General features: G+C 33.0%; 1 protein-coding gene across 1 annotated transcript; it reads right to left on the bottom strand.

The window, feature by feature from the left end:
• Nucleotides 1–4232: 4232 nt before the first annotated feature.
• On the bottom strand, nt 4233–23713 carry LOC134693960 (angio-associated migratory cell protein-like). Its single transcript, XM_063554938.1, has 11 exons — nt 23464–23713; nt 19352–19468; nt 18592–18711; nt 17440–17579; nt 16098–16242; nt 15005–15091; nt 13754–13869; nt 13241–13317; nt 9172–9262; nt 5093–5247; nt 4233–4354 (listed from the first exon to the last, which is right to left on the bottom strand). Exons 1-11 carry the CDS (start codon nt 23555–23557, stop codon nt 4279–4281), a joined length of 1218 nt encoding a protein of 405 aa, XP_063411008.1. The 5' UTR covers nt 23558–23713; the 3' UTR covers nt 4233–4278.
• Nucleotides 23714–23729: the final 16 nt, after the last annotated feature.

Below are 23729 nucleotides of genomic sequence, written 5' to 3' on the forward strand. Positions count from 1 at the left end.
ATTGTAGCACTTCTCAGTTACTAGATAGAGTTGTAGCTTTTCATCAGTTTTAGCTGCAGCTAAGTGTATCCTGTCTATTTCAGAAGGACACCAGAGTGATCAGGTTGTGAGACTCAAACATGTTTTCTTAGATGAGTGTTTTCTCTTGTGATGGCAGGTGTCACCTGACCTTGGCCTCATTTTAATGGTTAATTGGTCAATGTTTAGTTTTCTTGGTTAATGATAAGTTTATATAACAGTTGTAATAAATTTAGGCTTTATATTAAAACTAGTATATATTTGTTTAGGGGCCAGCTGAAGGACTCCTTCTGGTGCGGGAGTTACTTGCTACATTGAAGACCTGTTGGTGATCTACTGCTGTTGTTTTTTCTATGTCTCTTTGACACATTCCCCATTTCCATACTCAATTTATTATATTTAGGACTATCAACTTAAAACCAATGATTAGTAAAAAAGGCGAGACATTTCAGTGTGTGCACTCTTGTTAAGTTATTTGAGTTGCTTGAAATTTAGGTATACCAGAAAATGTTCTTTCAACAGAAGTTGGGTTTTTAGACAGGTTGAGTGCCATTAATTTTCAGTTTTAGGCCTACAGCATTGTTTCAACACTGGGGTTATCTGTTATCATTTCACAGAATACTATTACACTATTTGATATGGTATTCAGAGTAATTTAATGACTAAAAAAACAGAAATCAACCTTTTTTTGAAAAAAAAATGAGATAATCCTCCACTAGCGACAAAATGTCACAGAAATTAACAATTATAGGTCAACATACGGCCTTCTACCATGACCAAAGCCCTGATTCCTCAAAAATATGTATGAAAGGCCTCATTATTACAAACGTATAACAAAAAGAGAATTTAGGGGGAGGGCCCATGGGGCCTGGGCACCCCTTTTGAGAAAAAATTTTGTTGGTTATATAGGGAATCACTGAAGCGTGGCGGGAGCAGGCCCCTCTTAGTCAGTCAGTGGGCCCCCATTTATGAAATTTTCTAGATTCGCCACTGAAAACAATGTAAGATATACAAATACCAGCATGTTTCACAGCAACAAAAAACAACCACTTATTTCTATTTAGCACTTGAACTATTGACGTCATACATCTATCACTTTTCCATTGTGACTTCAGATATTTTTTCTTTTATTTGAACCTCTCTGATGTCCTGTAAATGTGGACAAATAGTGATTAGGTTAATTCATAGAAATGATACTTTACATTAAGGATTATGTACCATTCTGTTGATTCAATGTTAAACATATAGAAATTTTATAGATAATTTACAGCCTTTATCCTTGTACTCTCATATTTGGCAATTTGATGACTTTTTGATAGATATAGGATTTGTGCATGTAGTGCTAGCATTGATTTCCTTCAAATAAGTTTATTAATGTAGTTATTGGTTAAAACAAATAAAAATATGGATCAAATCAAGTACACCTTTTAGAGTGCGCTCGATACGAGGTATTTTGGAATTTACAGGTTGGTTAGAACATTTTGTAGAAAATGAACACTAGCACATCATGGAAAAGCAAGTGAGTAATCTATGTTTCAAATTTTATAACTAAAATCTCTATTAAAGGCTGTGGATTTTCTATAAAAATCTTGGTTTATTTGCTACAAAGTACCCTTTTTTCTAGTAAATGCAATGAAATGGTAATTTATTATGCTTTCCATCAAGTTTCCCCTTGGTATATATACAAAATGTCCTACCTCTATTATTCATTATTAATATAAGTAGTTAAGATACAATTGAAGTTTGAAAAATTCGTACAAAAATGGCTACAGAAGGGGTCATTAACCTTAAACCCATTCTGTGGGTATTGCCCGATCTTGCCTGGAAATAAATAGTCCCCTACCAGATAACTCATTATACTGGAACAAAATGCTAACTTGATCTATAACTTGTCTTGGTGTACACCAAATAATAAATACCTTCAAGAATGATGGAAAAAATAAGTGGAAAATTGATTTATTTTTAGAGAAGGACCATAACTCTTCATAAAATCATCAGACCAAAACAAAATTTGAATTTGATCTGAAACTTGGTATGATAATCTATATATAAATTATAAATTAAGTCCAAGGACCGTTGCTTTGCACAAAATCAATAGACCTGACCACATTTGAACTTGTCCTGGAACTTCTCATGATAAAACTATATACCAAATAAGGCAAATATCAAATCAATATCTTCAAGTATGAAGAAAATGAGTGTGAAAAACTTATTTGCCAGTATTCTGGTAATAAGAATTCTATTGAGGCACACTCAGTTTGAGAACAGAACCCAAAATTCAGCAATTCAGCAATATTTCCATAGTAAAAGAGCATAACTCTAGAAAGGTAAAAGTGACACCACCAAAATTCAAACATAATCTGTGTTTTGAGGTTGTAAGCAATGTATATAAGTTCCATGAATTTGATTAAGGCAAACTTAAGTTAGGTAACAGAACCCTAAAATCAGCAATCTGCAAAGGGACATAACTCTAGAAAGGTGAAAGTGATGCTACCAATATACCAAACTCTATCTCTGTTTTGTAGGTATAACCATTTTCATTTTGGTCTCTTGTGGAGAGTTGTCTCATTGGCAATCATACCAAATCTTCTTTTTCATATTGTGTATAAGTTTCATGACATTTGCTTGAGGCAAACAAAAGTTAAAGAACAGAAACCAGATTAGGGACGTATGGATAAAACTTTAATGCCCAATCTGTAATGACAGGGGCATATAAACAAGAATGTGTCCATTATAATAGTACACGGATGCCCCAGTAGCACAATCATTATTTATGTTCAGCGGACTGTGAAATAGGGTTAAAAAAAAATAAACAAGAGGCTGTCACAACGACAGCAAACCGGATTATTAGCATTTATTTGTGTCCTGGCAATATCACAAGAACCATTACTGATGATTGGTGAAAGTGAAAATCGCCAATATCAAATTTGACCTCTATATTGTCATCAGTATCAACATATTAAAATCTGAAAAGCTTAGATTGAATGGTTCATGAGTAAATGCAACAACGTGAATGGAAACAACATTTTACAACCTTTCAAGAACCATAACTCCTGAACTGTAAAAGTCAAAATCGTCATTATTGAACTTGACCTCTATTATGTCATCAGTAACAACATACTAAAATTTGAAAAGCTTTGGTTGAATGGTTCATGAGAAAATGCACGGACACGACTGGAAACACCATTTTTCAATCTTTCAAGAACCATAACTCCTGAATGGTAAAAGTCAAAATCGTCATTATTGAACTTGACCTTCATTTTGTCACCAGTAACAACATATTAAAATTTGGGAAGCTTTGGTAGAACAGTTCATGCGTAAATGCACGGACACGACTGGAAACGCCATTTTTCAATCTTTCAAGAACCATAACTCCTGAACGGTAAAAGTCAAAATCACCATTATTGAACTTGACCTTAATGTAGTTGTCAGTAACAACATATTAAAATTTTAAAAGCTTTGGTTGAACGGTTCATGAGTAAATGCACGGACAACATTTGATTGCCGCCCGCCCGCCCGCCCGGCCGAGCATCCCCAAATCAATAACCGACATTTTTGTCACAAAAATCTGGTTAAAAAAATTGTGTGTCATTTGGTCTCTTGTGGAGAGTTCTCTCTTTGGCAATTATACCACATCTTCTTTTTTATATTAATTGAATAAAGAAAAAATTAAATAATCAAAAGTTATCCAAGAAAACAACCTATTTATTATTGTCATTTTAATTATTTTCTTTTGTTACCTGACATGGGACTCCGCCTTCTCTTGAACTGAATTTTAATGTGTGTATTGCTATGCATTTACTCTTCTACATGCTAGATGTATAGGGGGAGGGTTGAGATCTCATAAACTTGTTTAACCCGCCACAATTTTGCGCCTGTCCCAAGTCAGGAGCCTCTGGGCTTTGTTAGTCTTATATGATTTTTAATTTTAGTTTCTTGTGTATAATTCGGAGTTAAGTATGACGTCCATTATCACTGTACTAGTATACATATTTTTTCAAGGGACCAGCTGAAGGACACCTCTGGGTGCAGGAGTTTCTCGCTACATTAAAGACCCATTGGTGGCTTTTGGCTGTTGTCTGCTCTATGGTCCGGTTGTTGTTGCTTTGACACATTCCCCATCTTTTTTTTTATTCACCCACAAGTGTCTATACAGTATTTCAAGTTCTATATTGTACAGAGTCACTCTAATGTAATGATATGATGAACACATATAAACTTTTTTCCTTTATTTACATTAAAACATGACAAATGTCATCATTATCTGTCTGGTGTGTGTAAGGAGAACACACGAGCTGTTTGGTCCTCTGATACAGATATTAATGTGTTTCCATCACTGTAAAGAAATTAGTTCAATTAAAGTTATTGTCTTTTTTTTAAATTAATAACTTCAAAGGTCTAAGTAAATCTTAAAGTACTTAAGCTCAAGAGCTCAAATAAAGACTCAGTTACCACTTTCTTATATCATATAGTTATTTGCTAGTGTGAATGAATTTAAATTTGAATAAGTGTACATCTTGTAGAAAAGAAGCTTGTCTAATATCTTTATCGTGAATCACAAGTTGACTGATAAATTTTATCACTGCTGAAGAAAATATTTAACTTCATAGGATGTAAGAAACAATTTTAGATCAGAAGGAGTCTAGTCAAGTCCTTTAGAGAAATGTCTATAGTTCAGAGGACCACTCAAAGAATGAAAACACCATAAACAACCTTTTTTAAAGCATTGTTCTCAACAAATCTTTTGTTTTATGTGTACAGTTTAGTAGACATTGTTGTATAGTTTTTTTTTGCAATGTTTATCTATATAACATATTTTTTTCATTTCAGGCTATTTCTTTAGGTGTAGCACTTTCAGATAAAAAGACTTTTTGATTCTTCTTCTCTCAAAGATAAAACATGACAATGTGAAGGACAAACATTAACTCGTGAATCATGTTGAATGGTTGAACTCATCTTTTTAGTATGAAACCTCGATTTTATATTTCAACCCAGAAGATTCTTTTTTTGTGTGTGTGTATCATCAATATAAAATGTTCCATCTTAGTTACTTTAGTAATGGTTATTACTTTACCTTGAAATATCAAAATCTAAGATTGCATCTTTGTGTCCAGCCCACTGTGTGACACATTGGCCATTCCTGGAATCCCATAATCTTAACACTCCATCTAAACAGGCTGTATAAATCAACGGGGATATGGCATCCCATTTTAATTTCACTATACCAGCCTAAAACAAAGATTATATTCAATCATATATCAATGGTGAAATTACCTAAAGATTCAGTCCCTCCTTGAACAAAAATGTGTCATGAATCAGTTTTTGATTGGAGTTCTTTGCGTTAATAAGAGAGCAAGAGCCAATCAGATGTTTAAATTTATGGAAATAGTTAAACCCTCAACTATTTCAAATGATTAATTGAAGACTTGTCATTGACTTTGCCATCAGACATTTATCTTTTACATCAATTATAATTTTTTTGTCCTGCAATGTCTCATAGAAATCAATCAAATGATATTTTCATGAATTCAAGTAAATCAATCTAACAAATCAATTACAAATACTATTTCATTGAACACTGCCACATTCTGTATTTTTCTATCCCCAAGTCTGTAATTGGGTTGCTGTATACTGTGGATTTATTATTTTTCAATGGATACCAATTTTGGTGGATTTCATGGGTATAGGTGAACCACGAATTAAATGTTCAATGAATGACAAATTTTCTTAAGGCTTGTTGTATGAAGACTTTGTCAAAACCATGAAATTAAATGTCTATTACGAACATGCGTCATGCAAATTATCCATCATCCACAAAAAATGGTACCCACGAAAAATAAATAAATCCACAATACTTATGTGTATCTTATTTGTTTTTCATTTATTGTTTTCAACATAAATCGGATCATTTGTTTTCTAGTTTGAATTATTTCAACTTTATCATTTCACGTCTTTTATAGCAGTTATGGGTTTTGCTCATTGTTGGCAGCCATAGTGTCTGAGTGATTTACAGTTGTTATTTCTACATTATTTTGTATCTGACAGAGAAATGTCTCATTGGCAATCATACCACACATTCTTATTTTCATATTGCATTTCATTTTCAATAGTGTGTTACTTCCATTTGAATATAAATATTATGTAAAGCCCTGTGTGTCAGAGGCTCTTTTCACAAATAAAACTTCAGACAAAAATGGATCGTATTTTGAGTTATACTGAAATGATCCTGACTTAAGTATTTTCACTCTTAAGATTTTTTGTGAATAAAGTTGCAGTACCTTACCTGATGTGGACACACATTTCTAGCTGTCTGTGTTGGTACATCCCAGATACAAAATGTGCCTAATAAAGTTGCAGTACCTTACCTGATGTGGACACACATTTCTAGCTGTCTGTGTTGGTACATCCCAGATACACAATGTGCCTAATAAAGTTGCAGTACCTTACCTGATGTGGACACACATTTCTAGCTGTCTGTGTTGGTACATCCCAGATACACAATGTGCCTAATAAAGTTGCAGTACCTTACCTGATGTGGACACACATTTCTAGCTGTCTGTGTTGGTACATCCCAGATACACAATGTGCCTAATAAAGTTGCAGTACCTTACCTGATGTGGACACACATTTCTAGCTGTCTGTGTTGGTACATCCCAGATACACAATGTGCCTAATAAAGTTGCAGTACCTTACCTGATGTGGACACACATTTCTAGCTGTCTGTGTTGGTACATCCCAGATACACAATGTGCCTAATAAAGTTGTAGTACCTTACCTGATGTGGACACACGTTTCTTGCTGTCTGTGTTGGTACATCCCAGATACACAATGTGCCTAATAAAGTTGCAGTACCTTACCTGATGTGGACACACGTTTCTTGCTGTCTGTGTTGGTACATCCCAGATACACAATGTGCCTAATAAAGTTGTAGTACCTTACCTGATGTGGACACACGTTTCTTGCTGTCTGTGTTGGTACATCCCAGATACACAATGTGCCTAATAAAGTTGCAGTACCTTACCTGATGTGGACACACGTTTCTTGCTGTCTGTGTTGGTACATCACAGATACACAATGTGCCTAATAAAGTTGCAGTACCTTACCTGATGTGGACACACGTTTCTTGCTGTCTGTGTTGGTACATCCCAGATACACAATGTGCCTAATAAAGTTGCAGTACCTTACCTGATGTGGACACACATTTCTTGCTGTCTGTGTTGGTACATCCCAGATACACAATGTGCCTAATAAAGTTGCAGTACCTTACCTGATGTGGACACACGTTTCTTGCTGTCTGTGTTGGTACATCCCAGATACACAATGTGCCTAATAAAGTTGCAGTACCTTACCTGATGTGGACACACGTTTCTTGCTGTCTGTGTTGGTACATCCCAGATACACAATGTGCCTAATAAAGTTGTAGTACCTTACCTGATGTGGACACACATTTCTTGCTGTCTGTGTTGGTACATCCCAGATACACAATGTGCCTAATAAAGTTGCAGTACCTTACCTGATGTGGACACACGTTTCTTGCTGTCTATGTTGGTACATCCCAGATACACAATGTGCCTAATAAAGTTGTAGTACCTTACCTGATGTGGACACACATTTCTTGCTGTCTGTGTAGGTACATCCCAGATACACAATGTGCCTAATAAAGTTGCAGTACCTTACATGATGTGGACACACATTTCTTGCTGTCTGTGTTGGTACATCCCAGATACACAATGTGCCTAATAAAGTTGCAGTACCTTACCTGATGTGGACACACGTTTCTTGCTGTCTGTGTTGGTACATCCCAGATACACAATGTGCCTAATAAAGTTGCAGTACCTTACCTGATGTGGACACACGTTTCTTGCTGTCTGTGTTGGTACATCCCAGATACACAATGTGCCTAATAAAGTTACAGTACCTTACCTGATGTGGACACACGTTTCTTGCTGTCTGTGTAGGTACATCCCAGATACACAATGTGCCTAATAAAGTTGCAGTACCTTACCTGATGTGGACACACGTTTCTTGCTGTCTGTGTAGGTACATCCCAGATACACAATGTGCCTAATAAAGTTGCAGTACCTTACCTGATGTGGACACACGTTTCTTGCTGTCTGTGTAGGTACATCCCAGATACACAATGTGCCTAATAAAGTTGCAGTACCTTACCTGATGTGGACACACGTTTCTTGCTGTCTGTGTTGGTAAATCCCAGATACACAATGTGCCTAATAAAGTTGCAGTACCTTACCTGATGTGGACACACGTTTCTTGCTGTCTGTGTAGGTACATCCCAGATACACAATGTGCCTAATAAAGTTGCAGTACCTTACCTGATGTGGACACACGTTTCTTGCTGTCTGTGTTGGTACATCCCAGATACACAATGTGCCTAATAAAGTTGCAGTACCTTACCTGATGTGGACACACGTTTCTTGCTGTCTGTGTTGGTACATCCCAGATACACAACGTGCCTAATAAAGTTGTAGTACCTTACCTGATGTGGACACACATTTCTTGCTGTCTGTGTTGGTACATCCCAGATACACAATGTGCCTAATAAAGTTGCAGTACCTTACCTGATGTGGACACACGTTTCTTGCTGTCTGTGTTGGTACATCCCAGATACACAATGTGCCTAATAAAGTTGCAGTACCTTACCTGATGTGGACACACGTTTCTAGCTGTCTGTGTTGGTACATCCCAGATACACAATGTGCCTAATAAAGTTGCAGTACCTTACCTGATGTGGACACACGTTTCTTGCTGTCTGTGTTGGTACATCCCAGATACACAATGTGCCTAATAAAGTTGTAGTACCTTACCTGATGTGGACACACGTTTCTTGCTGTCTGTGTTGGTACATCCCAGATACACAATGTGCCTAATAAAGTTGCAGTACCTTACCTGATGTGGACACACGTTTCTTGCTGTCTGTGTTGGTACATCCCAGATACACAATGTGCCTAATAAAGTTGCAGTACCTTACCTGATGTGGACACACGTTTCTTGCTGTCTGTGTTGGTACATCCCAGATACACAATGTGCCTAATAAAGTTGTAGTACCTTACCTGATGTGGACACACATTTCTTGCTGTCTGTGTTGGTACATCCCAGATACACAATGTGCCTAATAAAGTTGCAGTACCTTACCTGATGTGGACACACGTTTCTTGCTGTCTGTGTTGGTACATCCCAGATACACAATGTGCCTAGTAAAGTGCCAGTTGCTGCATAATTTTGTCTGCAAAAACAGATATAAATTATTCTCAAGCTAATTTTTTTCAATAAGAACTGAAGAAGGCCAATGGCCTACACATCTCAAAACTGGTTTCATATTACAATAATAAATAGTATGTTCAGCCAAAATAAAAAACATGTTGTTTCCAGTATGTATCCAGGGTAAACTGTCTGCTTGAAAGATGGGCGACAAGATCGCATTGTCGTCTTCTGTACGAATTAAGTACAAGGACCTGTCAAAGGTGTTACCCATTGTGGTAAATAGATTATACAGCTTTTCAAAAAGGTGCACATGGAACAACGTGTTGAACGATTTAACTACAGATGATGGTCACAACATAGTCCGAGATTACTCTGACGTCCGACGGCTGTTTTCCCACGGCCCCAGCTTGTCTGGCAAAACAGGCTTTGGACGTCAGAGTAATCTCGGACTAGTCACAACATTGATTTTGTCATTTGAAGGTGGTGCGTCCTATATAATGTCAAATTGAGTCTCTTGTCAAAACCATGAACAACTCGTATTTCTTCAGCAAAATTGGACTCAAAAGTCACACCATTAGCCATCTTATCAGACACAGAAACTATCACTTCATCTAATTTACCTATGTTGTGACCATCATCTGTAGTTAAATCGTTCAACACGTGGTTCCATGTGCACCTTTTTGAAAAGCTGTATAATCTATTTACCAAGATGGGTAACACCTTTGACAGGTCCTTGTACTTAATATTTAATTGATAAAGTACATATATGTAAAAACTTTTATTTCCAGTTCTATATTTTGGAAGGAATCCAAAGAAACAGACTCTGAATTATTAATCTAGTACAGTTGATATAAAAGTTTGTTCAGTGCCTCTTTTCATTCTAGTCATTGTGTGTTCTATTGTTCAAACCAGACATTTTGTTCTAGTCAGAAACTTTAAATGTATTATTATATAACTGCAAAGTTTGATTTTCTTAATGTTATTTCCAGTTTTATATTTTCGAGATTTTTGTGCCAGGGTATTAAATATCCTGGAATTGAATACAGTATACATGTATACATTTTAACAAGCAACAAACTATGGCAATTTGGAATCTACATCTTGTCATACATGCAGGGTTTCCCCTGGGTCAATTATTTTTTTTCGCCACCTCTTTCGCCAAAACAATATATTTTTCGCCACTTTATTATTTTTTTTGCCAAGTAACAAATATTTTTCTTTCAAAATTTGCCTTTTTTTCCAGCCCCCCCCCCCCCCCCCCCCTAAATAAGAAGTGGTTTTTACAACAAAACGAAGCATCTTATCACTTGGAATTGATCCCTCGTGTAAGGTGTAGTCATTACATTGGAGGGTTACTCTCATGCCAATCTTTTGAATAGATTTCTTCATAACGACAGTTTTCTTTTCTAGACCATCGTAAATAAGTAAATTTATATGCATGAAACACGCGTCTCACTGAAATGACTTTAAAGTACCCACTCAAATCAATGATCTATATGAAAGTTAAATGACAAAGTTTTAAATCAGAGACCTTTCTTGATTTTGAACATTTTTCGTCATAACAATAATTTTCTTTTCTGGACTATCATTAAAAGAAGGAGAGGAAGCGTAACATTTTTGCTTCAAACACTTGCGTCGCTAAGTGGTTAATAAATCCCTTTTGTGACATGTGACAGAAGCCATTTAACCATATCATTTTGTCATATCATCCAATCAACACCTTTATTAATTAGTCCTTTGATGTCGATAGCTATGAATGCAATCAGCTGATTACTGATTTTCAGTCAAAATCTTAACGAGTTCAAGGTGAATTCCGAGTATTGTCTGATCCTTTAAGCTTTAATTTTAAAAGTGTCATTTTTTAGAAGATTTTTTTTCTGTACATACCTTCACAATAAAGGTCAGTGTTTACTTATTTTACAATTTTATTGCACAAAACTGCAAAAATATTTAAGACTAATAATGTAGCAACTACCAGAAATATTTCAGTATTGCATCAAAACAATCCACTTTTTTCAATACTACTTTAAAAATTTTATTTTTTTTAAATGTCACGCTAAAAGCGTCACACTCCTGACAAAAATGGCCTGTTTTTTTAACATTTCTCTGAAGTTGTTTGAGATATCTTCATGAAACTTGGGAGCAAGCTAGCCCTGACTATCCTGCATTTTATAACACCTGTGTAAAAATATACCACAAAAAGTAAAAAGCTTCATTTTTTTTGAAATGGCCCAATTACTAACAATTACTAAACAACACATGAACAAGATGGCTGAAAATAAATCGTTATATATATTTCTTTCGCCAAATTCTTTCACCAATGACGAATTTTAATCGCCAAAATTATTATTTTTTCGCAAATTGCGAAAATATGGCAACCGCAAGCGGAAACCCTGCATACATGTATTAATATGTTATTAATAAAAGCTTTAATAACTGTCAAATCAGAAAGTAGTAAATATACACTTTAATGCTAAATTAGTTTTATGCAATAAATGTGCATATTTTGAATAGTGCTTGAAAGCAAAAGGATTGATAATCTAAATAAATACACTCAAATTGAGCACTAACAACTGATAAGTGGCCTCCAGTGGTCAAGTCAAACCATCCAGTTTGGAAAAAAAAAAAATGCCTGCCTGCCTGGTCTGTTTACAAAGAGTAGACCCGGGGGAGGGGAAACAGACATTCTTTTAAATGTGGCCTTCCCTATTGGAATTTGAAAACAAGATTTTTTTTCATATCAAGATCAGAGTATATCAACTGACCTACATGTATATTTAAAAATATCACTTTCCCTGATAAAAGAACATGCAATATTGTAATAACTGGTGACCTTTACTTTTAGTTATTTCTTTAGGAACGATCGCACTTTTTAGAAGGCTATTCTGAAAACTAAATTTGAAATTAAAATGATATAATGATAATTGTTGATATAGAGTTATGGTGGTGAGGGGGGATAGGACCTTTATCAGGACTTCGGGATCAGGTGTTCTTAAGCTCGGGATTTCGGGATTGACTCTTTCAGGATCCGGGAAACTTTTTTTTCGGATTTCAGGAAGTCGGGATTTATCTTATTTAAATTCGGAACCTCAGGATTTCGTTTTTTTAAGTCCGGGATTTCAGGATCAGGACCCCTTCTATCCCCCCTCTGTGGTTCTTCCAACATAAACCTAACCAGTTGTTAAATGGCATGACAGTACATATAGGCTTTCTCATTGTGATATCAAATACAGAAGTTTTATGTTAAGGAGGATCACGGGTCTAAATCAACTTTTTTTTCTAATATAGGATTTGGAATTTTTTTCTATGATTAAACGTTGATTTGGACCTAATAGAAATATAAAATAAAAATTAAAATGTGGGGTCACCGTTCATTTAAGCCCACAATCTGCCTCCAAAAGAAGAATAACATTTTTGTAAGTGTCATTTTTTTCTGCTGAACTAATAGGAGAAATATTGGTAATATCGAAATTAAAAAAGAACTTCATTACAAAAATCGCTAAAATTTTACAATTATTTAGTTAATGTACAGCTTGTTTGAAAACAATAATAAAAAATATAGGTCACTGATGAGTTAATAAAGTAATTTCAATTCAAATGTAAAAAAAAAAAATTTTTGCACTAAAGGCAGATAATTTGGAACTTTTTCAATGATATAAACATTTTTAGTCATTTGTGGCCTAACCAAATTGATTTGTCTGGGTGATTTTTGTAGATATTATAAAGTAATAACTAATTGTGTAATAAATAAAATTTGTATTGTAAAAACAAATATTTATTTTTTTGCTGAATTTGTTTGTATTCGGGAGCCCCCTTAAGGTTAGAAGTTTACTTATCAGGTCCAAAAACATTACAACTGATTAATGCTGAGCTGCTAACCAAGTAAGAAATCATTCTGTTCAGCAGTGTGGAGAAAATGAGCTAAAATAATTATTGGATAAATAATAAAGATCTTTGCAGTACAGTAAAAGATCTTAGGAGGTATACTCTTTGAACTTACATTTTAGAAAATCCACATGTTTCCACAGAGTTTTCGTCTGTTGAGTCTTTATTTTTACAATCTAATGATCCTAGAAACTACAAAATAAAACAAAATGTAAAAAAAACATGTATGTAACTATGGTAATACAACACAATAAATACTGAAAGATATTTGCATGTTAACAAAATTTCATTTCACATACTACACTATCTATCTTGTCTGTATCAAACATCAAAATAAATGTGCAGAAAAATGATTAAAAAATGCAAAATTACAGGTTAATTTATAATAGCTTTGTGTTTCAAAATCAACTGACTTTTAAAAAAGAATTTACTTCAAATACTAGTTTCTGCCATTGTTAATATTTGTTTTGCAAACTGTGATCTAAAGTTAATTGAAAATTTTACTATCTTTTATAATATCATTATATATGTAGACCAATCTCATGTTGTTTTTAAACATCCTTTTGTAAATCAAGGTAAGCATACATTTTTACCATTTGCTATAAGAAGATCTAAATGGTCATAATACCTTGCCTGTATTAGCATTGTACAGTCTGCTGGTTACATCTGTTGATCCAGTCATTATTGCAGTATTGTCATGGTGACAATCCATACAAACTACAGATGACCCATGTCCTTCTCGACCTTCAAAATAATAATTGTCTTATAAATTATTATTAAAGTAGAAAATGCTATGGCATTAAAATTTCTACCAATCATGCCAATAATCATAAGTTATGTGTCATAAGATATCTCAAATCTTAGCATTGAATTCCTTTAGTTGATTCTGATCTTTTGGGGTGAATGCTCATTGTAAACAGAAGGATATTTGAATCAAGGTTGGGATTTAGTAAATAGAAGATTTTGAACAGATTCATGTATTTTCTGTTTCTCTGTTGAAAATAATGCATTCAGCCTGAATGATTCAGGAGACAAAGCTTGGGTGGCTCAGCCTGAATGATTCAGGAGACAAAGCTTGGGTGGCTCAGCCTGAATGATTCAGGAGACAAAGCTTGGGTGGCTCAGCCTGAATGATTCAGGAGACAAAGCTTGGGTGGCTCAGCCTGAATGATTCAGGAGACAAAGCTTGGGTGGCTCAGCCTGAATGATTCAGGAGACAAAGCTTGGGTGGCTCATTATTTGGATGACATGTTTGTCAAACTTTACATATTTTTCTTTGGACTCAGTGTTAACTTTGACTGTTTGGTGCAACATGATGTAAAAGTGAAAATTATAGTATTTAGAAGACTTAGATGTTGTGATGAACCCATTGGTGATGCCTAAAAATGTTTAGTAATTTACAGCCTGATTTCCATTACAATAGTGGGTCCATTTTGTTTAAGAATAAATTTAAATTTCAATCCTCGTATTTATGATGAGTTTATTCAAACTTATCAAATGCATTACTTGCTTATTTGGATCTATAACATGTTGCTAATCCAGACTTTTTCTTTCTATGCTAAAACCAAGTAACATTTCCTCATTATCCGTTCAAAATACAGCTAAATTTCTCTTCTGGTCTAACGGTAATTAAAACTCATTGACTGGCTATATTGAAAACCAAATCTGAAGTATCCAACAACCAATCATTTGATTTCCATCAAATTGTAACAATGGTTTGATTTCTACTTTAAAATATATTATGTATATAACTTTTTTCAGTTTCCAAATTCATAGTCCCTAGCATATCAATTTGTTATTCCAGAAAAATGGAAGGAAATATTTACTTTCAATTTTTACGATATTAGCCATCAAATGGAAATTTCTTTTCTCTACTCACCTGGATTAAAACTGTGTAGTGTGTTTACATGTTTCAAGTCCCAAATCTTGACTAGACCATTGTCATAACCAACACAAAGTCTTTTACCTGACAAACAAATTTTTTTTAAATTATATTCATACTGCAACTGTATTATTTGTGCATTTGAACTTAAATGACTATACAAACGTCTATGTAAAGTATAATCACTTATGAAATTAAGATGACAAATATGTTTCTAAAAATTGGAAAAGAAAACAGTTATCAGTCATACAAATACACTTTAAAAAATATTATTCCCTTAGAAAGCATATTATATTATTATACAGAGGACACTCTCCATCAATGAAGATGAGATTAAAATTCATGACAAAAATCTGTTTTGTTGCTGTTCATTTAGTATGTTTAGTTTATCTCAATCTTCTTTAGTTTTTGCTCAAAACACACAAAAGAGAGTATAGAAAATCCTCATTGAAGAGTAATCACTCCTACATAGTGAGAGATTCTACTAACTATATTGCAAAAATTTGACTTAGTAGATCTTTCCTTGCCGATCATTTTGTGATTTAAAGTGTGTATTTATCTATTTCAATGTATTATCATGCTAAAAAAAAAGGTAAAACCCGTCATTTATGGCAATAATTCCAATAAGGAGCACCTGGATGATTTCCTCAATAATGTTTTAATTGTCTTACTGATCAATATTTCTTATCGTAAGTTTTATTGTAATTTGTAATATACAGGGCAAAAACGTAAAAAAAATGGTAAAATTGTCATCAAAGGCCAATAACTCTAAAAAAAAAAATCTGACTTTTTTTCTCTATCTATTATAGTTTTTAAATAATCAAACTAACACACACCTTTAAGAAAAATCAAATAAGAAACTGTCATAAAATACACAATTTTCAAAATAGGTAAAAATTATTATGTTGGACTGGTGAAATATAATTAATATGTGATCTGTACACTTGGTGAATACTTTTTTTCATTTGAATCCTTTGATTATAAATTAAACCATATACATTTTTCTTCATTTGAGTCTTTTGATTAGTTATACGATAAATGTTGTTGAACTGCTTTTATTATTTCTTGTATCATTATACATTTAACTTACCATCTGGTAAAATTCTTCCACAATTTGCTGTACATCCTGGTCCTTGAAATGTTTTACAATCACCACTAGGCACCTTCCACATCCAAACATCTCCATCAGTAGTCCCTAACAACAAGACATTAGCAACAGGGTGCCATTGTAACCACTGAAATGCAAGTATTCAAATATGTTTAACATGTTATTGAAACTTGAAAAGTTTGTCACAAAAATAAATAATGCAAATACAACATAACAATGAGAACCAAACTCTTTAGACCATTATGCAAGTCTTCTCAATTATTTATATCTTTTATAAGGGATCTTTAGTTGGTATCAATTTTATTTACAATCATAGGCTTCCAAGTAAAAACTTAAATATGGCCATATTCTTGGGGGGGGCACTTCCTATGTAATGACTGGTAGGGATGAGCCGCTGGAATAGGTCACTATTTTATGCTTCATGATATATGAAAAGGGTGAGAAAATCAGATTAAATATATCAATAGGTTGATATTATCACTTGCTGGATTATATCATAAGTATCTGAAACTAATCAAATGTTCGTATTTATTTTTGATGCGGTTAAACCACAGTCGTAAATGCATCAGCTATTTGTCAACCCAATTAAACTCTATTTATACAATGTGGTATTTCCACTGAGGTTAGTTATAGATGCAATAAATCCAATCATTTTGACATTTCCACCTAATTAACATTGAAAAGTTTGTATACATGAAACATTTAAAGAAATTCCATAATATAGTGTCAGCGTCCTTCAAGAGGGAACGGCAAATGTGACTTTTTATCAGTTTTTAAGTAATGTTAATCTCAGTAAAAGTGATACTATGTGAAGTGCTACTACGTTTATCTGACAAAACATATTTTATTGTCTTTTGAAATTGAAAATTCTTCTTAATAAAAGATAAAAAAGGGGCAAATAGAGGAAAGTGTTTAAGATGTAACGAATTCATTGGAAAAGCAAGGTGTGATTATTGTGACTGCGTTGCTTCTAAACAAGAACGTAAAATGAGCGGGACCTAAAAATTTATGCATATACTAATGTACAAGAAGATGAAAAATATCCAAATATGTGTATAGGTCTGTTTTTTGTTCATTAATATATGATAAGGTATATATTTTTGATAAACAAAATATATGAAAAGGGTGGGGTACTTGATGTCTCAGCTGCTCACCCCTACCAAAAAAAGTTTGAAGTGGCCCCCCCGAGGCCATATTAACCGAATCCTGATTGTCATGCTTTTCTGATAAGAAATCTTTCAATAGGTATTGCATAAAACCCATATGACCTTCCAGTCTTCATGACCAAATATCAGACTAAGAAATGGTGATTAATTTTACTTACTTCTGTATCAGAACACTCAAATGACCAGACTTCTTTCTTGGTTTCTACATCATATACTCTGATGACACCACTTAAGTCAGCCATGGCTACCATACTGCCATCAGGACTAAATCCAACACATGTTACAGAATCCTTAAAACCTAAAAAGTAAACATAAAAATACCACCTGTTACATTTTGAAATACAGGTACTTATATTACATCATTGTAAATTTAAGAAATCGATTGTCACCCCAAACATTTTGTATCTGAATAGAAATCACACAATATATGTAAGTAATACTAAAAAGACGGACAAACAAAAGAAATGAAAAGCTTTATAAAGGCAGATAAATATACAAGTATTAAAGGTGAGAAATACCAACAATATATGTATGACCACAACATACTCATCTTATTTTATGTTTCAGAATGAAATACTTTTATTAAATGTTTTACTGCTGCAATTCTATGTTCATTTTTTATGACAAAACATACAGTTTATACAATATACTTGAGAGCACTGAAGGGTGAAGATTGCATTCATTTTGCAGCCCAAATAAAAAGCATTGCATTGTATTAGGCATTGAAAGGAAAGATAGTTGTAGTTGGTTCAATTATAATTATAGCCAAAGAAAGATATCTCCAATTCAACAAAATACTTGAAATGCTAGGTTTGTTACATTTTGTAACTTAAATATCTGAGTATATATATTTGGTTGAAAAGTTCATGTTTAGTATGTACTAAATGCTATGCTCAATACACTATGTTTACATACCTGCCAAGTTTTCAAAATGCCCATGGGGGTTTTACGTGCAAGATGGCTGTCATACTCCTAAAAAAAACTTCAAGGGGCCTTCAAATACAGTGTAATGATGTTTTTTGACTTCTTCATACTTTTATAAGCCTCAATTCATTGTAAAATTAATTGTTTTGTTAAAATTGTGGACATAATTGCTCTTTAAAAAAATTCAATTTGTGAGCCTCCATGGGGGAATTCCCCAGCAAATAGTGACAGTTGGCAGGTATGTGTTTATTTTCTTCTCAAAAGAATGGATACAATCTGGAAAACTGATGTGAAAGATTTCCAATGATTACCATGATTACCAAAACATCTTGCACTTTACAGCAACAACTCTCTTTAGTCCTGAACAGACAAATAACATTACATACCGTTACATTCCATAATCTGTTCTCCAGTATTGGCTGACCAAACAAACCCTCGGTCATCTTGTCCACCGGTAACTACAAGATTACTTGACTTCTTATCAATGGACACAGTAAATACAGCATCTTCAAGTAAAATAATGCTTCAATATGAATTCAAGGAGATGTGTACATCAATAAGACAGCAACTCAAGTGTAATCCCACAAATAACAGAAGAAAATTCAGAGGTCAACATACAATATTCATTATTATTAACATTAGACTTACAAAATATGACAGATGTGTACAGTGTGTCAAGCTCAAGCTCAAGCTCTTAACAGATCAGAGTCAGTATTATAAAATATACAAATTATCATTGATGTACTTCTTATGTTCTTCTTTATTACTTTCTTTGTTTTTCCAGCAATGGCAAGTGTGTTTATTTTGATTTCATTATGTAAAACTTCCTGTTTCAGTTTGTAATGATAAAACACATTGCAATTGGATGAGCAACACTAAGTCAAGTCAAATTAACTACAAATGTACATAAATTCTCCAACATTTACAAGAATCCACTGTTTAAAAAAACACCTCATCATTGATAACAGGCGTTTAATTTTGTATAGCACACAGCATGAACCAGACCAAGATCCCTACTGTCACTTTATTGGTCATTGGTAACAGCTGAGTGAATCTGGAAGACTTCCAAAAATTCTTTTATTTGTTGTGAACCAAAAATCTGAGATTTGTCTTTTTAAAGATTGATTTGTCAGCTAAAGAAATTACCTGTATGTTGCTTAAACACAAAAGAAGAGCTGTCAATCAAGCCATCTGCTCCACCTTCTTCTCTGCCCTCTTCATCACCACCGTCAATATCTATACTGTCTAAGTTCTCTAAAAGTCCTGAAATTAACATAACAGGTTACAAAACTGGAAATAAAGAAGACAAGAAATTGTAATTTTTGACTGTAAATAAAAATATTTAAATTTTCTGCATGCAATAAAGATAACAGCAACCAGTATATGTTTTTCAAATAATAAGTGTTTTTTCTATTTTCGATAAATTTGAACTATAAACAAATTGATGAAGAGTTTCCAACCATACATTGTGTAACCAACATACCATATCAACTCCTCAATCTTAATCTGTCTGCTTTGCTCTTTAATTTGTTATATACTTTTCATAAAGTTCTTCTCACTTTAAGTTTGGAACTCCTATGTTTTATATAGAACAGAACAAAACAGAACTGAACATATTTTATTTCCAATTAAGGGCCCACAAGGGGCATACAGAGCATACATGAATAAGGAAAAAGAATATTAATTTGATAGATATATAGATACAAACATTTTTTTACAATACAATTACTAACTCATATTCACTTTAATAAATTTACTAACAGCATTAAGGACCTGATTGTCTTCACAGTTTAATAAATAAATAAATTTATGCTGATTATCAAGTATAGAAAAATTTGGAATTCTTTGGCAAACAAAGTCAAAGAGAGCATCTCTATCTGATTTAAAATTTTCACAATTAGTTAAAAAATGGATTTCATCTTCAACACAGCCAGAGGAGCATTTTTTGCAAATTCTTTCATTTCATGGAATATTTGAATAACGTCCAACTTCAATTTGAAGCTTATGAGCAGAAATACGTAATTTGCATATAGATCTTCTTAAATCAAAGTCCTTAATTAAAGAAAGATAATTTTCATAACCAAAATTCTGCTTAAATTTCACATAATTAAACAGTTTTCCATCAGAAGCTTTATTTTGGCTAGCATACCAATTACTAATATATTTAGTGTGAATTAATTTGCTAGATATGTTCAAAAATTTATATTGTCCGAAATGTTTTACTTCTTGTTTAATTTCAAAAACTTCTAATACTTTCTTAGCAAATGAGAACCAAGAAGTTATGTTATATGTGCTTTGAATATTCTAACATTGATAATATTTACAATTCTGAAGGAAATATTTGGATACATTTCTTTGGCAATGAACAGATAACTATTTGAAAATAAACTGTCCCCCCCCCCCCCCTTCCCCCGAGCACAGCTGGAAACGACTGCAGAGGTCCAACAATGAGAGCAAAAATTGACATAATACTCAGCTTGATACAGGTCTGAATTTTTCTGTGATTAAAACAGCAGGGCGTCTGAGGGATGACAGAAAAGAGTCACAGGCGTCAATAGTACAGGCCTCCCAGGGTATTTATATCGTACTGTTTTATATACTTGTTTCCAATTGAGAACAACAAATGTGTGGTAAGTGCGGATTACAGTGAAAACGGTGATTTGGCCCTGTTCAAACTTTTTAGCTAGAACACTGTTACTGATGGACCGACAACTGTACACCATAATATGTCCCGTAAACTATAGAAATCTGAACCTTTGGCGTTTTTTTTGGTGCATGCATGATAAAACAGGATACACACCAAATTTTCTATTTATATTTGTTTTGTTCTATCATTGTTTTTTTTCATGGCGTTTCCTGATGTAGCAGAGTGATTTTTCATGCTTCATAAATTATGCAATTTGCACTTTTGAAATCATTGATTTATATTAAAAATCTACTTATCAAATTCTTATTGAGTCTTTAGTTTAATTATTTCACTCTTGCAAAGTATTTTTAATAAAGGATATTTATCCTTTATGACTTGATTTAGTATATAATTTACGTATTGAGTAATGTTACTCATACATAATCATGGGGGTTGAAATTGAACTCTTGTTTTGATTGGTTCTTATTTATTGGCGGTTAAATTGAGTTTTCCTTTGTGTACCTTGGGGAGAATTCACCTGGACACTGGTCAGTGAAAGACGTCCATTATTTACTCAGACTATTATAGCAGAAACCCATATTTATAGATTGTGTATTTATTATATTCAGCTTGACAGTTTTCTAGACATGACTAGTAAGTTGCAATTTCTTCTTTATTAACATTTTGACACGAATTAATAGATTTGGTTAACTTTTCTATTTTTCGAATACATACTCTTCAGATTGCATGTTGATAACATCGGAATGAAAGATTTGAATGAGCGTATTTTTGGTAAAGAAGCTAGGTCATATTTTTATAAAGTAATGTAATATTTGCCACTGATCATAGCGTAATTATGTAATGTTTTGAGATATCGTAATAACAGTATTTTACGAATACTGCATGTAGAAAAATGGCGGCATGTATGATAAGTTACATTATATTGTGAAAAGAATAGTCTAGTTACATGTCCGCGTAATGCTATTTTTATATGGTTGAATTGAATACAATTTGTAGTACAAAATGTATTTACATTGTTGATATTTATCAGTTCAAGTTTGTTTACGTTAATCAGCTGTCGGTACTATAACTGTATGCATCACCAGATGCAGTGACATGAGTTATGACTTTATCTTAGATTCCCATGATATGTATTTCTCCTTAATGATCTTTAATGCTTGTTATAAAATCATGTGTATTGCTGTAGATGCTAGTTAGTCTATATTAATCCATGTAACCATAAAGATGTATGTTTATTCCAAGGTGCCTTGAGCACGTACACTACACAATTGTCATGTGATAAGTATTTTATATAATTACGAAGAGTCCGTTCTTATTACATGTACATGTATTGTATTTTAGTTTTCAGGACTCTGATTTAGATTACTCCTTTATACTTTGTGCCAAGTTCCTTATTTACTAGAGAACTCACTCCACAAGTGGTAAGCGCATAATTTGTAGTTTTTGTATTATTTTATACCATAGGATTGATAGCTATTCATGGATTATTTTCATGATTTGCGTGTTTTTAGCAAATCAGTGGTATAATTTATATGTCGGTATTCAGACATAGTAAATGCTTTTTAAATGTTGTAATATTTATTAAGTTGAATTGTAAACAGAGAGATACTGCTCTGTATGTAATTCTGGTCAAATTGAAAATGAAAAACATTTTCTTTTACATTGTGAAAAATACTCTACTAAGAGGGACATATTTTACCATAAAGCTTCAAATATAATTGTTGATCCTACAAAATTTCAAAAACATGAAAATAATATAATCTTCTTATTAAATAATAATTCATACACAATCCTAAAATTAACTTCCTCTTTCATCTCCGACAGTTTGAACCTGCGTAAAGCAGAACAAACTCTATAAAATTGCTAATAATCATTGTTCATAATATTACATATTAATATTGTCGTTATTTTCAATACTTATTTTGTTTGACCAACTATGTAATTGATATATCTTTTTTTAATCATTTAATACTGTTGATGATATTGATATCGTTCGATGATATTGTTCAAAATATGCCTATTGATATTCTATGCATTATAACTATTTGTATATCAGTTGTATGGGCCATTGCCAATTATTGTAATTGTGTTTGTGCCAATAAAATATTTGTATTTGTATATTTGATTGTAAACAAAATGAAACTGATTACCGTTATATTTAAATGTCGGTCAGGGAAACCGGTTTGTTAAAGTACATGTGACATGTGATGTATATTTCACTACACGATTGAATGAATGAACATTCCATAGTAAATGTGTATTTACTGTTTATAGTAACACTATTATTTTAGGAATCGTTTGAACTGTATCTAAATTGTCTGTGATATTATATGTGTATAATATATTCTTTATGTTACATGAACTATCATTAATGTTTATAATCTTGTTATTTCAGAGTTTTTATTCTCTGGTAATAAAACTATCCGAACCCAGAAAGTCTTTCATTTATTTCATCTATACCGGAAGAGACCCCTTTTCACACTTATTCCGATTTACAAATTTCGTCAACCTGAAGGAAAGTGTGACACTGATAGCAACACATCAAATAGTGAAAATTTAATATACGACATGATTTTAACATTAAAATCTTCATCTACATTTTGTACTTTACCATCGCCTTCGTTGATTTCAATTATTTCCACTATTTCATCTTCGTCAAATTCGAAGTCTGCATCACCAGTATCATCCACATTTTCGTTCTCCATCTCTTTTTTTTATATACAATTAATTAACAGATTAAAAACTGATTAAAAGCATGCACGTGTTCTTTATTTTGACATTTCTGTCAGTTCAAGTGCAAACATTTCTTCTATATTACAGAAGATTTTAAGTTTAAAAAAACGACTAATAGACCCAGACTCTATCTTCAAATCAGAG

The sequence above is a fragment of the Mytilus trossulus genome, chromosome 13 (assembly GCF_036588685.1).
Source record: "Mytilus trossulus isolate FHL-02 chromosome 13, PNRI_Mtr1.1.1.hap1, whole genome shotgun sequence".
NCBI classification, from domain to species: Eukaryota; Metazoa; Mollusca; class Bivalvia; order Mytilida; family Mytilidae; genus Mytilus; species Mytilus trossulus.

Excerpts from the sequence above, each read along its gene's own strand:
- LOC134693960 (XM_063554938.1), bottom strand. The coding sequence starts at position 23,557 with ATGGAGAACGAAAATGTGGATGATACTGGTGATGCAGACTTCGAATTT. Across the intron at positions 17,580-18,591 it reads ACAGATTATGGAATGTAACG|GTTTTAAGGATTCTGTAACA; the intron begins GTATGTAATGTT and ends TTTACTTTTTAG. Across the intron at positions 4,355-5,092 it reads TTAGATTTTGATATTTCAAG|TGATGGAAACACATTAATAT; the intron begins GTAAAGTAATAA and ends ATTTCTTTACAG.